This window comes from Mirounga leonina, unplaced genomic scaffold (genome assembly GCF_011800145.1).
Source record: "Mirounga leonina isolate KUSES-001 unplaced genomic scaffold, KU_Mleo_1.0 Mir_93, whole genome shotgun sequence".
In the NCBI taxonomy this organism is placed as follows: Eukaryota; Metazoa; Chordata; class Mammalia; order Carnivora; family Phocidae; genus Mirounga; species Mirounga leonina.
Window position 1 is genome coordinate 17,640,321 of NW_023270854.1, and position 15,779 is coordinate 17,656,099.

General features: G+C 40.7%; 1 protein-coding gene across 1 annotated transcript in view; it reads right to left on the bottom strand.

Moving 5' to 3' along the window:
- Window positions 1-9,592: 9,592 nt before the first annotated feature.
- The window catches only part of ST8SIA3 (ST8 alpha-N-acetyl-neuraminide alpha-2,8-sialyltransferase 3), an 8,370-nt gene continuing 2,183 nt past the window's right edge, over window positions 9,593-15,779 (bottom strand). The window contains exons 3-4 of the mRNA XM_034995892.1: window positions 12,844-13,401; window positions 9,593-10,331 (exon numbers count right to left, since the gene is read on the bottom strand). Of these exons, the coding sequence (XP_034851783.1) occupies window positions 10,049-10,331; window positions 12,844-13,401 (841 nt within the window). The 3' untranslated portion in view covers window positions 9,593-10,048. The remainder of the gene's footprint in view (window positions 10,332-12,843; window positions 13,402-15,779) is intronic.

A 15,779-nucleotide genomic window follows, 5' to 3' on the forward strand; every position in this document is an offset into this window, starting at 1 on the left:
CCATCCATCCATCCATCCATCCATCCATCCATCCATCCATCCATCCAACAGAGATGAATTGCTAGCCTACTAAGTGCCCAGCACTGTTATGGGCACTGGGAGCATAGTGTGATTAAGACAAGCAAAGTTAAAATTTTTTCTAACCTACTTCCCTAGCTGTAGAAGGTAGAGCTTATAATAAGTGGGAGATGCAGACAATGGAGTAATTAAATACTATCATTTCAAACAAGGAAAGAAAATACTGGGGCTCCTAGGTGGCTCGGTTGGTTGAGCATCTGACCCTTGGTTTTGGCTCAGGTCATGATCTCAGGGTCATGGGATTGAGCCCCGAGTCAGGCTCTTTGCTCAGTGTGTAGTCTGCTGGAGATTCTCTCCCTCTCCCTCCTTCTCCCTCTACTCCTCCCCCTGCTCATGCATGCTCTCTCTCTCTGTCTCTAAAATAAATAAAATTAAAAAAAAAAAACCAAGGAAAGAAAATGCTATCAAGAAAAATAAAACCATGTAAAGGGATGGAGGCCGATGGAGGCACTGAGGGACGGCTCTGTGAGAGGGTGGCCTGAAGAGAGACTGGAATGGGATGAAGAGGCAAGAGAGAACGCTGGACTGAGCATCAGACTGTGATCTCATTTTAACTCCACCACTGACTGTGCGACATGGACCAACTCCTCAGTGTCCCTCTCTCACCTGATTATTGATGAGATAAAGCGACGTGTGTGACTGTACATTCAAGATGAATGTATTATTATTAATAATGTTTAAGTCCTGTTGTGTGATTTGCATCAAGGACCTACGGAAGGTTGATGTGTGGGGGCGCTTTTACTATTTGCTGCTCATTCATGGCTGGAGACAGTCAAGCCCAGCCTTCCTGGAGTGGTCCAAATCTCTGAGGAGAATTCCTCAAAACACAGGGAATGAAAAAAGGGAGGGTGCCCTTAATCTGTGCATTGGATGGAGAGTGTTAGTGTGGGGGTGGGGGTGGGGGGTCTTCCAGATGGGACAGAGACACCCAGCCGTGTTTCCCAATGCACAGTAGAAGAGTTTATTCAAAAACAGTGCATTCAGTACTGTGTTTGGCACAGGAGGCAATGAGGCAGGCATGGTCACATGGAGCAGGTGCATCTGGGGAGACGTCGAAGCAGATCATTGCGTTCTCTTCACACGCTACAGTCACAAGATACACACAATTACCTCTACAAAAGAAAGTCATCCTTGTTTACCAAGAAGGTGGAAGGTATTTACATGTTCCTCAGTCCAGCAGTGCTGGCTCCTTTCAGGTCTCCGTGGCCCTGTCCATCTGGCACCTTGTTTCTCAGGGCAGCTGAGGCTGCCCGTCAAAGGAGATTGGAGTCTGATCTGAAGGGCCGCAGCTTCTCCCCAAGAGCAAGAGTGCTTCTGATGCAGTTGAGAAGGAGTGAAGTCTTCAATGCCAGTCTCTCAGCATAAAATGACGTTTTCCAAAATAAATGCATCAAGTGTGTGAGGGGAGGGCTCTATGTTATGACAATATAAGAAGCATTTTTCCCTGATGCATGCTTCTTGCTCTTTTCTTTAATAACTTACATTCACTGTTCTCCCACCTTTTGGTTTCATCATCACTCTGAAAAGAGCTTTGTTCCTCCTTCTAAGGTGGTATAACATTCTTTAAAAAGATGCTGAAATGAAACTGTGAAACCAAGTAGGTCAAGTGAGAGAAGATATCACAAACATTCTTTTGTCTTGATTTCTGATTTATGCTTTACAATGGATTGTCAGCTTCCCATCTAAAGAATGGAGGCAGCATGGTGTGCTGGAGTAGAATCAGTGGTTGGGAGACCCGGACTCTAACTGCAGTTAACTAGCTGGGCAGCTAAATCACTTCCTACTTTCTGGACCTCAGCTGTCTCATCTCCTTGTTGAAGATGTTGATCTGGAATCTAGACCTGAGATAATGTCTAGACCTGTGAAGTTCTGCTCTGCACGTAGTTGACTCTCCTATGTGAGTACACGATGCTGCATGGTTATGTTTCAGTATTTTTGTTCTGTGTCCTGGGAGAATTTCAGTGCTGATTGCTGATGGTTGGTGATTGGATCTCAACTCATCAACAAACCCCTCCCCAGGGCTCTTGGCTGTAAGGTTGCTTTTCGCATAATAAGGGCTTAGATTTGGATTTTGAAATGTAGTTAAAGGGTGTTTAGACATGGAGACCAATTATTCTAAGTCTTGCAGAATGATCTAGATTCCAGATTTCAGAGGGAAACCTCCCCTTTCCTTTTTGTAAGTACTTCAGTGACTTTATTCCACATCTGCACATTGATCAAACCTCTCTCCCGTCATCTACCATTTTTTCTAACCTACTTCCCTAGCTAAAAATATTGTGGGAGTGACTGGTTCCTCAAGGCTGGTTTTGCTGTGAATTTGTTCATAATAAAATGGGGCCTACTGTCAAGTCCTTTCTGCTTGTAGCTATGGACTTATCTCTTTGGTGTCCAGAAAAAAGCCAGGGGATGAAGGTATATTTTTTGCTGAGGCTACAGGCAATTTGTTGAGTATAGAAAAACATCTGAACATATACCTGATTTATTTACAACAAAATGTAGCTTATTCAGTATAAAGAAGCAAGCTCATTTCAATGACTGCTAAAGAGTACAGAAAACAGAAGGCTACTTTGGCCTTTTAAACTTAAGAAAGACAATGTTTCAGTTGAGTTTCAAACATTTGTAGTCTAGAAATGCCTTACAGACCCTGAAGGATATTTTACTACAGTAAGGAAAGTAGATTTTCCCTGTTATGATCTAATTTTGATTTACTACATACAGAATGAAAGCCTGTGTCCACTTATCATGTTTGAGGAATTAAATACATTCTTTTTCGAGTGTTGCCTTCCAAAGGATTGAATCAAATCCACCTAAGAATGATTTCCATCAGAAAAATCTTTAATTTGCAAACAAAGCTTGTTTTGTGGTTCACCAGAGTGTCTGATTTCTAAACACTCTGTGAAGTAGGGCATTCACTTACAGCTAGTGGGAGGAAGAAGGAAAGTTGTAGTACTATTGCTCAATGCCCAGGGGACTACAGTGGCCAAACGTTTGTTGGTAGGTTTTCTCAGGGTCCAGCCTTACGCTAGCATAGCTAAGGGCGGCATCACACGATGTCTTCCTCTACAAAGTTTATCCAGTGGTGTTCCTAACTGTGGTCTTTATTGCCCATTAGAAACTTTTTGTGGGCAAAAAAAGCCCAGCTGAGTGCATACTCAAGCCTTGGGCATGAGACTTAGCAGATTTCCCTTAATGGGGTAGAGACATTTGAACCATGGAGCCTCTCCAGGTGTGGCGGGACTAGGTAAGCCTACTGGATGTTTGTTCTTCCCCTGCTCCTGTGCAGGCACTGATTTCTGGGTGCTGTGTCAGAGAATGAGGAGCAAGTGGACAGGGAAAATTAGAGATTTGGGGAAACAGGCAATGGACCATAGGATATGAGAAAAGATCAGCCAAACATGGTTTCAACTGGCAGTTAAATTAAAGGATGTTTACCTGGAAGCTCAACCATGGCGGGTAGTCTCCCAGAGGACTGAGTGGCCTGTTGAGAGGTTCCTAAGAGTCACATGGCTAGGAAATATTTTGCACACCTTAGAGTCCTTAGCCTCAAGGACCCAATAATATACTAAAAATTAGCAGATCTAACCAAAGTAGAAATGCCTCCTTGCAGGGAGGGGGCACTTGGGAGTTTCTCCAAAGCCGCTGCGAGCCTCGCCTGTTTGGTTCTCTCGGACTCCGAGGATGCCCAGGCAGGGCTGTGCTGGAGCCAGCCCATAGTGGCTCCTGGAAAGCTGTTGTTACATATTCACCTGGTTGACAGCAAGTTAGGAGCTTGAAACTGTCTATGTTGAGAGTATTTATACCATGGGAATTGGCAAGTGCTACACAGGAGGGCTCCACCTTCTCCAGAGTCAGTTGTTAAATATTTAGCAGTACACCAAAGAGCTACAATTGTCTCAGAGTCCCACAGAAAGATAATCAAAGGAGCCCTTTAGTGTCTCTGATGATTAAAGGCTTTGCATGCGCACAGCTGGCAAAAGGAGCCTGGCCAAAACTTCACTAGCGCGGTGGCACCTTACCCAACAGAGGCTGATACATGGCAGCCAGTGATAGCTGCTTCAGTTAGTCTTAGAATTTTGACTTCTTGCATTTCCTCTTTTGACTGGTTTCGTTTTAACGTGAGGATCTTTGCATTTTGGGCGTTACCTATAGGTTGAGAAATCAGAACCCTTTAGGAATATTTTAGGCTCTGGGAATGACATCCAAGTAGAATCTGAATGAATCATTTAACTTCCCTGTTTCTCAATCTGTCTGTTTGTAAAGATGAATGACCTGAGATCTGCCTCTTCGTTTGAAATACCAAAAGTGAAATATAAAGAGCTGGCCCTGGGGTAAAGTATATTAAAGCTATGTCCCTCACTTCAACTGTCTTCAGGCTTGTATCCATTCTGTCTAAATTAACCAGTTACTATTTGCTTACAAATTAGTGACAGGTCAGTTCAGCCAAAACAGTTGAATAGTTGAGTCACTAAGACTGTGTCTATTATTGCCATGTATAATGATAACTTCAAGGAACAGATGTGATACTAATTGCATGAGGAGTGATAAGCATTCAGCTACTTTGGTCAAAATGGTATATATGACTTTGCTATACATTATTTGTTTCCAAATGCTGGCAACATCAGAATCACCTGGGAATCTTTGTAAGCTTAGCTTATCCCAAGACATTCTGAGTCAAAGGTCTGGGGTGGGGCGCAAGAGTTGTGTTTTAAAGAGCTCCTCATGTCATACAGCTTTGTTTGCTGGTGGATCAGCAGCATAATCCAGGTCCTAACCCCATAACCCCATTGTAATCTTAGATTGGAGTCAGTTTTTCTGTGACAGGCTCTTCACTGTGATTCCACTGTAATTAACAACATGAGAATGGGCTTCACTGAGGGAAAAGAGCATCTATTAAAACACATATCTTCAATAATAAGTCAACACAATAAAAACAAATTTTAGGAAATACTGTGTAATACAATAATTACATTCTAAAATGTTTCCCATTTCAAATGTTATATCTATGTGGCAAAGCAATCAGAGTGTGAGAGAGGCATATTTAGTCATTTTGGTCCTTGGTGTCAGTTCATCCGTGGCCTTGATTAATCGGGCCACAGAGCCCAGAGAGGTCAGCCAGGTGGCCCAGGGGGGTCTCTGGCACCTGTGCTGCTCCATCTGGGTTTTTCAGCCACATATGCACAGTCCCAGCAATCTTTGTAAGCAAAAGGACAGTTCTGCATATTCAGGGAGAAGTAGAGGCTTAACAGATACTTTTGCCTGGCACATTTAAACAATTAGAGGAAAAGGACTTAAGGATCCAGATTTATACAGAAAATCATTTGGTCTGTTATTTTGCACATGAAGACTCAGCTCAACATTATTCGTTATTATTTGCACATCTTCTCAGCATATTGAACTAATGCAGTAATGCAAAGTCTGCTGTTGAAATTACTTACAATGTGGAAGGCATTGACAAAAGGTATTCCTTACCTTAACAGGCCCCAGCTGAAAATAAGACAAATGGAGCAACACAACAAGTGGGTTTTTTTTTTTTTTTTAGGTTAAATAAACTGAATAAAAAATTTAAAAAGAAGTACATAACTATTCTCAGTATTCAATTTTAAGTTGTGCATACATATTGCTAAAACAATGTTTTATAAGGTGAATACTGAATTACTGGATAAGATTCCAGCTGTCAAAGGTGAACTGTTAGTAACTAAATTGTGATTTACCAGAATCATGATTTACCAAGTGGGTTTTCTCTCATTTCAGGGGAGAATGTAGGTTATTACCAATGGACTAGTATGCCTAGGCAATCATCTCCTTTACTGTTTTACATTGACAAATAAATATTTTTGGGGGGCGGGGAAGAGAATAAATTTTCCTCCTTTACAGTCTGGACTTATTTTCTGTGCCATGGGGACCCCAGACTAAAATACTTTCTTTTTGGGCCCATCTTCATTTAATGCTGATGAGGAGGAGATGAGGAGTCATACTTTTTCTACTGATTATGCCATGTTGGGAAAATCACTTAGCCTCTCTGTTCCTCCTTTGTAGCATCTCCTTTGTAGCATCAAGGATTAGGACTAGAGAAGCTGAAAGGCTCTTCCATTTGTGGTATCCTATGGTTCTACAATTCGTCCCTGCTTCCTCTGGCCTCAGGTCAACCTTTCTTTGCCGTCTGAGAGTGTCTAATAACTACTGTGTAGCCCAAAGTCAGAGGAAATGCTCTTCCCTTCCTTAGCTTCCCCACCAAATTAGGTTAATCATGGCACTCACATTCGTAGATAACTGGAGGCCCCGGGCACAAGGAGGCTGGAGGAACCTCTCCCCTTACACGTCCTGGCTGGCAGCCCCATGGTCACGCGCCTGACATCAAGGTCACAGGCAAATGGTACCGCACTCATAGCACTTTTCAATGGTCAAGGACACTTGAGACGCAGAAGCAAAGGCAGAGGAACTGTAAATGTCTTAATAATCAAATATGGGAAAGATTTCTGGGTGTGTGGGGAATTCTTGATACCTCATTTTAGCTCTCTATCCCCTGGTTTAAATGTCTGCACATGACTCTCAGAACAACCAATGAAAACTGGTTGAGGGACTGGCATTAAGCTGGTCACTAAATGTTTGTGGGCTTTTTTCTCCTCTGCAACTGACTTGGTCATTTGTGTTAGTATCATACATAGATGGCCTTGAGGGCTTAATGGTGGAATTTATTCCAATAGCTGAGGGTGAATTCTGCTGTGAGGATCCCAGACAAAAGGATGCACTTAGCCTAGAACCAATAAAGCAAGGGCAATGCACAAGCCAGGGGTTTGTATCTGAGCTGAACCAGAAAGGGGATGCAATAGTCCTGTCTGCGTGTTTCACTGCTCTTGACCGCACAGCCCCGGAGTTCTGGTTACTTACACTACTACCTTTCGAATCAGGACTCAGGGGACCCGCCGACTCTTTTGGTCGCGACAGTGGTCATATAGATTTGATTTTTGAAACTGTCTTTAAAAACAAAAAGAGATTGTGAATGATCAGCTAGAGGCTGAGTTTCTCTATGCTGGAACTACAGGTCAAGGGCACAACAAACAAAAGAAGCAACAGTAAAAGCTGCCATATACTGAGTGCTTACTACAAGCTGAAAACTGGGATAGAAGCTTTACCCACATCCAGAGTCTCATTTTTCAAACAGGAGGGAGATAGGCTGTGCAGAAAGAATTTATAAGGTATGAGAATTGTGGTTAACCACTATGGCAGGGCTTGGGGCTTTCTTCAGAGATTTTTTAAGAAAAGGGAAAGGTGGTCTTTTGGATCAGTTCCAGGATGTCCTGCCTGGCAACAGGATAAGCCTGATCTCTAAGCCCTCTGATTCTGGGAAACAAGCCTGTTTCTTCAGTATTCTGAGTTCTTGTGAAAGCGACAGATGAAATGGTGTTGGGAGATGGAAAAATCCTCTCACTCTGATGTTAAGATGGAGCCAAGAGTGATGTGAGATGTAAAATGTCTTCCTGAACTTGAAAAGACAAAAAAAAAAAAAAACCCAAACCAAAAAAAAACCACCCAAAAACAAAAACAAAAAACAAACGAAAAACCCCAAACCAAAAATGGCATTATGATGAGGTCTACTTTAAAAGGTCTACCATAGAACAATGAACTGTTTTTAGGGATTTTGGTCTTTTGCTCTTTTAACCTGCCTGGTTCAACGTGTCTACATATTTATATTTAGTGAAATCTAATGGGCACATTGGGATTAAAACTCCAGAGTCAGGATCTGGCCCATGTAACATTGGCATTAATATCACTTAGCTGTAACCAAATGAACTAAGTGCTTAGGAAGAGCCAACTAAACAATTCTGTCAGTTATCAATCTTGCAGTGACCCTAACAGAGCACAGCATGAGCACTGGAGTACTGTCCTCTTTAAAGTGACAGGAAACATGAGGTGGTTTTGATGCCCATCAAATTATACCAGTGAATTTAAAAACGTTTTTTTACTGTCTCACCTTCTAATTATTTCAAGTATTGAGCTGTGTTAGTGTTTCCCATTCCGAAACATCTATTCCTATTTCTTCCTGTCTGTTTGGATTGCCATTCATATAGCATTGTAAGATGTGTCACAATTGGTAACACATTTGAACCCATACGGTTTTTCTTTCACTAGTTAATATCTGGATCAATGTAAGCTGCTCTGATGAGCTTTCTGAAAAACATGAGGATAAGACAGCTCCCCTTTAGGACCAGGAGGCAGATGAGCATAAGAACTATGTCTTTCCTTATTGCATTTGGTTTAACTCTGGGCATGATGATACCTTCCCAAAGAGGGACAGTGAACTGATTACTGAACTACAGCAATTATTTTAAACAGCATTTGTAACATTACAAGCAATCTAGGCTGAGATTTCTGGAAAAGAACAAGCTACCCCACCCAGATGTATTACAAATGTGCTTGACTGGCATTTGGAAAGAAGAAAGAAACTCTTATTAAAATTTAACGTCAACTTGGCCAGACTTTGGGCTGAACTGGAAGAACAAAGTGCTGCTCAGTGAAAACCCAGGAGTGGGAGTGATGTGATTTCTACTTCTGAGGCTGATATAATAAAAAAAGAAAATAGCCAACTAATTACTTCATGCCAGGTCTACACAGCTCAAATTCCAAGGGTTATTTTGTACCAAATCTTCCTATTACCCAATGGTTTTTCCTTATGAAATGCTTAATTTTTAGGTATACAGATTTTATTTCATTTTTAGATATACAGATTTAGATATACAGATTTCAGTGGAAAAAGGGACTATCCAGTGTCTATAATTGTCTTGAAGAGAACAAATGGTTCTGAGCAGTGCTGGTGGACACAATGATACTGAAGATGACCTCCCCTCAGCCCTAGTCATGGGGTGCCTGTCCTGGTCAACTTCAGATCTTCTATTTTGCTCTAACCCTCCTGGTTTTCAAAGACTCTGAATGGGCACCATGGTTACAACGCTTTAGGGCATACGGGGATTCCATAACAACTTCTAAGCATTCTTCTTCCTTTTCCTCTGTATGTTCCAGGCTCTTAAGCTGACTCATTGCCTCTATATTCTGAGAGAATTCCCAGCCCAGTGCTTGGGTTGAGATTGTGGGAGGCACTAAACTCAGGCTGGAATACTCTTGCAGATGTGGCAATAGAATGATTTGCCATAATAGCACTCATGTCAAAAGATGCAATGCCACCCATGACAAAAATTTTCTTTGTGATTAGTGAAAGATGCACTGCAGTATATGCCACTCACCACAGAGGGACCGTTCTGCTGTAGAATGACTGCGCGGACCAGTGAGAACTTCATAAGAGGCATTTCTTATAAAAGAAATCCTAAGGGGACCCATCATGATTTGGTCAGTTTGTCATGAAACATCAAAGTTACCCAGAGCCTTGAACACATCAGACGAGTACAGATGCAACACATACAAGCAAAGCTAATTTAATATGATTCCTAGCAAATTATTAAACTCCACAGTGGTGGGGTAGGGGGTTGTAGGGAAAGAGATCGAGAACGACAGGGAGAAAAGAGAGAGTGAGAGAGGAGATATGCCAACGATTTTTGTTTGTTTCCGTTTTGAAGAGTCTGATCCCACCCAGGCAAAACTGAAATCCTGCCCAAACTGGCCAGAGGCCTGTGACTATGAGGACTGTATCTCAAAGCTGCGGGAACTACAGCTCTAGTCCTCATAAAAAACGGGAGGCAGTTTATTATCAAAATACAAACACGAAAATACTTCAAACCATTTCATTAGCAGCATAGTTCCAAATGCAACATTCCCTTTATCAATCAAGTTTGAGTCGTGTGGCTTCGTTTGTCTTGCCAAGACCCTTAAAAGAGCAGTGCAAAAGAGGGAGAGACATCTTTCCTTTTAAATGGCAGACAATCTTTATAAGGAATTCTCTAGGGTTCTATTCTGAAGACTATTCCATTTGATTTGGGGCACTTTTTAAATGGCCATTTGGCACTTTCTGTTCAAAGTCTTAGGCACAGTGTGACAGAGTCAGCTTGGTGAGCCCTTCCCCATGCATTCGGTACAGCAGCTGGAACTCGGCAGGCAGCTGGTGTGACTCCTGCCACTTGGTGGTAAATTTGGTTCCTTTTTTGTCATAGTAATGGTATGGAAGATCTTCCCTTGTGTTGGGGTCAAATCCAAAAGGCCAAAATCCATACAAGTGGATCTCTTCACATATTGCTGATGCAAGGCTGTACATAAGAATACCTGTGCTCAGCCGTTTGGGTGACAAATGTTTGTTTTTCCAGTACCTGCGGAATAATAAGTACATGTGGATTCAGAGGCCAGTGTTGGTTTCAATCCGATAAGGTCACCGTGCCTGGGCCGGGAGGTGGATTTGTATATGGAAGTTAAAGAGTACCTGCCTTTTTCTCCTCCCCCGCAAACAGTACTGGCTTTGAATCTATCTTTTAGACCACAGAACAACTCAGGGCACTATTGGGAACATAACTCGTGAGACCCAGGGCAAAACGCAAATGTGGGCCCTTCCTTCAAAACTCACTGATAGTTTCAAGAGGGTGATAGCGGAGCATTAAACCAGGCACTGGAGGCTTCTGAGCACAGCTTCCGGGTGACCATATGGGCTGTGCATGGTCGATGCCAGCCTGCCTCTCGGCTGTCCTAAGGAGAGGTGGCTCTGGCTGGGTGGTGACACCACAGAAGGCCAGCAGGGAGAATGACCCTGCTTCTCATACACAAAGGGCCCTGGGAAGTAGGGAGGAGGTCGTTTACTCTATGGGCACCTCCTGTGTCACTTTCTTACCCACATCTAGAGATTAAATCCTTCTTCTTTGGTCTGGAGAGAGTGTGGGGACTTATTTTTCTGTACCTTCTTGTAAAAGGTCATACTCCCTGTTCCATTGGTGTCTAGCTAGGGGGTCCTGAGCGCTCCTTTAGCATGGCAGGGCCTAAGAAAAGTATTTAAACATTTTCTGAATTAAAAAAATGCTAAATTATGGCTGTTTTTCCTTCATATTTGGACAGTAATTTGAAGCCTTCCTACCTATACTACCACATATTTGAGACTGCAGGGAGTGTGTGTGTGTGTGTGTGTGTGTGTGTATCATTGGCTATGCAGCAAAATTAAACTCTTCATGAATCAGGTTTCTACGGACTACATTTCCTTAGAGTTTTCATTGAACCAATGTGTTTGGTTCAAGCTTGAGTGGCTGTGAAGCATCACGGCATCATGGCTAACTCCATGGCCCTTCAGAAAAACTGGGGCAGGGTAGGCCACACAGGCCAGTTTCCTGAAGTTACAAAGCACGGGTAGTTCCTTCTTTACTACACATAGATCTTTCCCCATTCCAGTTGAAATTTAAAAGTTTAGTCTTGGTTTTCTTACCTAAGGAGTTAGAATGACTTCTGACAATTCTTTTGGCATGGCTGAACTTAAATAAAGCAAGAGGGGAGCAAAATAAGGAGGTCAAAGACCACAGGAGGACAGGTTAGCTGGAAGCCTGGCTCCTAATTCTGTTTTTGCCCATTTTGGGCAGTGACACTGCATAAATAACTCCCTTTCTTTGTACCTCAGTTGACTCATCTTTAAACTTAGGAGTTGGGCTACATTACCCCTCAAAAAGATGACCATACATCCTGAGAAACTAGGATAGTTCCCAATTTTGTTTGTTATCCTGCTGTCATTGTTAATAGCACCTTCTTTCTCTCAAAGACAAAGCTCCAGTTTGGGCTATACATTATGGTCCTAACCCTACCTGTTAGATACATACTACTTTATTAGATGGTGATTCCTCCTTCTATGAGAGGTCAACTAAACAGATCTTAAGTTTGGGAGACTTTAGAGGATTACCAGTCCTCCCAGAACCCACTTTAACTTGTAGGATGATCTGGACAGTATGTTAGGGCATGGAGGCTACTTGCATAGAGGAAATTAGAGTTGAGGCAGTTTCCCCAGATGATTTAAAGAAAAATGAATCTTACAATTAATTTTGCTTTATAAAATGCCCTGGACTAGTGGCTCCCAATTCTGACTACATATTAGAATCATCTGGGGAGTTATTAAGAAAAACAGGTACCTGGGCCCTTCCCTTCCCACCTCCAGATAAATTACATTAGAATCCCTTAAAGTAGAGCCCAGGCAACAGTATTTTTTAAAGTTCTCCAGGTGATTCTAATGTATAGCCAGAATTAAGACTCATCAGAATAGATGAAAATATTGCATTTCTGGTCAATCTCTCTATCAAATTATAAGGGATAACAACAAGCTAATAAAATACCCTTCACATGTTTTGGAACTAAAATCCCAAATGATAAAGGCCAATTATACAATTTATGATTTACCTAGGTGGTTTTCTAATTTTGGACATTGACAAAACTCCCAAATATCAAATAAAAAGGGACATTTTAAGTCAATTGCATCTTTTTAGAAAACTGCTTGGTTTGTCTAATTCCGCCATTGGCATTATGGGGACCTAGCCATCCATTTAAAGAAAATTCTTGATTTTTGGTGATTTCCATGACTGCCTGTTAGGCTTATCACCAAGGAAGGAGACAGGGAATAGAGAGGGGAGGCTGATGAAACACCAATCCCCCCATTTGGCACTCTGTTACCAGCAGGGGGTAGAAGATTGAACTTCTTACCTAGAATGCTTCATTCTTTCATTACAAAAACATAAGAGTTTGCCCAAAATTGCTAAGCTAACCACAAGAAGTAACTAATTGGATACCTCCCACCCCCAAGAGATTACAATATTGATCTGCCATCTGGTGGGGTAAGACTTAAAGGCAATAAAATATACCCACCTGTTGACATGTTGCATTATATTTCCAGGCCAAGCCAATTGGACCTTTAACTGACCTCTGTGTTCAACAAAAAAGTCAACTAATGTCCTGGTAACAGTTGCTGAAGTGTGGAAGAAAAATGCAGGGATCCAAAGAATGGCCCCATCGAGCTTTTTTAAACTGAGGAAAAAGTTGTTACGGTCCTGAATGGTCAAGAGATTGTTGTAATATTTTTCCAGAATGCTGGGGTTGAAGGTGGTGAGGTTGGTTTTCCTTCCAACATCTCTTTGGAAAGCCTCCGTAGGGGCGAAATTGCAACGGAAAACAAAATCTGACTTATCTATTTCTTGTCCACACCGGCTCCCTGTCAGGATCCCACTATTTCCAACCACAGCACAAATATTAAAATGCTTATTCACAATGGGTGACACATCTGGAAGCAGTGATCGGAAGTTATTGCTAATAGAGAAAACATATTTATGGCTGGAATAATCATAGTGCATCAGTTGTCCGATCCGAACACTATTCTTGGTCAAAGAAAAATTTTTTATTACATCGACATGCTGAAGAATTTCTTGCCTAAAATGAAAAGAAATTCATTAAATGCATCCCATTCAAAAGAATTGACTTTCCATCTTATGTCTTATGCTGCCATTTCATTCAGACAAGAATCATAGGAACATTGTATCAAAAAAAGATTATACATTCATAATAATTGTGGTTGTTGGGGGAAGGACTGCTTCAGAATCTACAGACTAATTTCTCAGTCAAGTTCTGGATGTGCTAATTTCTCAGCCAAGTTCTGGATGTAATCCTTCAAGGCTTATAAATGTTGTAACTCACAGTTTTAGCTGCCATTCTTTGGTTTTCTGTTCTACATGAAAAGTGTATTTGATCAAGGGGAGGCATAGGCCGAACTATGTCAGAAAATACAGGGAGACAATTTACACAGGCTCCAAAGAGCTCACATTAATGCACAAACATTGGTGACTTAGAGTTTGTAACTAGGGACTACTTGTTTGCTATTGGACTGCAGTGTTCAAGGAATATCAAATATCACTGGTGTCCAAATAAGAGCCAAATAGATATGAGTTAGTATAGTACTATCTATTATTAAAATATGGAAATGGTAGTATCAGTGAGTGTAGTTGAATATTTAATAGAAATGAGATGATAATCTCATTAAGGTCCTTTGAATAATGAAATGGGAGTATTTTTCTACTTGATTATATAGAAACACAATTTAGTTGGAGTAACTTAATCCTTAGAAAAAGAGGCTATGGTAAACCCTGGAAATGTGTGTATATTGTAAGAATTCAGAGGATAAACAAGGCAAGGGTGATACTTAGCACTAATTTCAGGTTACTTTCATGTTGAGCTTTAAGTAAAATTAAGCATTTCCTCTTAAACTTCAGCTATTTAAAATATTTAAGAAAGACCAGTAACATGTTACTTCGCTATTAATTCTAAGAAATCACATTGTGAATTTCCAGTGTCTTTTGCCTAAAAAATAGCAGGATTGAAAATAGATGTTGTGGGGGCGCCTGGGTGGCTCAGTTGGTTAAGCGACTGCCTTTGGCTCAGGTCATGATCCTGGAGTCCCGGGATCGAGTCCCACACCGGCTCCCTGCTCAGCGGGGGGTCTGCTTCTCCCTCTGACCCTCTTCCCTCTCATGCTCTCTGTCTCTCATTCTCTCTCTCAAATAAATAAATAAAATCTTAAAAAAAAAAAAAAGAAAATAGATGTTGTGTATATCATCACTTTACCTGGAATTTTATTTTAAAAAATTACTTCATTTGTCAAAGTATAAAGCAACATCATCTAAAACTTCCAAAGTTACCAATGCTGTTCTTTACAAACTATTCTTTACCTGTTATAAAAGAAAATTTAAAATGATACTGGGAAAATTAATTAAAGACTACTTAATAAGTGGATTGAAAGGAGGTAAGTTTTGAGAAAAAAATACTGTTGTGACTGGTCATTTGGGTCACATGGCCTAGTCTGGGAAGGAAACTTTTATTCAGTTAGGAACATATTTTGGGGAAGGTATAATGCATACTACCATTAAATATTTCCGGGTTGTCTATAAAATTAATATTGGACTAAAAACCCAATAGTTTAAAAGAAAGGCACTTCTGTGGTTTTCATATTAATCAATTATTGTCATGGAGTAATTTCTAATTAAACAGTTTTAAAAATTTTAATACTAATCACATGACTATTTCAGCTTTTCAAGTAAACAACATTTTCATGACACCATAGATACCTAGTGACTTTGTTTTAATTCCGTCATTAGCTTAAAATAATAAAGAGTGTGGTAACTAGAAATGCTGAGACCAAACACAACCCTGTACATGAGTGGTAAAATGAGTATGTGTAAAATAAGTATTCACACCCCTAATGAATACACTAGATGGCTCACATTCCATTTAGCAGCATAATAATCCCACCAAGAAGGAAGGATTATAAGGACTTATCTGGGGTTGCTAAGAGTAGACCAGAATCACTCAAGATAATAAATTTGAATAAATCTCATCCTTCTTCCCCAACACACGCACGCACACACACACACACACACACCCCATACATACATACACATAAACTCCCTCACGTATAAACAAGGCTGTTACAAGACAACCTATAAAAATGATGTTGGGTAGCTTTTACAGTATGTTAAAGGCTGTAAAGGTTTAATGAAAAAAATAGGTGAAACCAAAACAAAACCATGCTTAAATACCTGCATATATTTGGGCCAAGATTTTCACTAGTAATTGATAGGGGCGGAGTACAGTACTTGCTGTGTATTTCAGGGTGAGACAATTCTATTTTATTTCATTAAAAAAATTTTTTTTTCTCAGAGAATGAAATGCATTATCGCATGGTCTTGATGCAATTAACTTTTTTAATTATTTATTTATTTATTTATTTATTTATTTATTTATTTATTTATTTATTT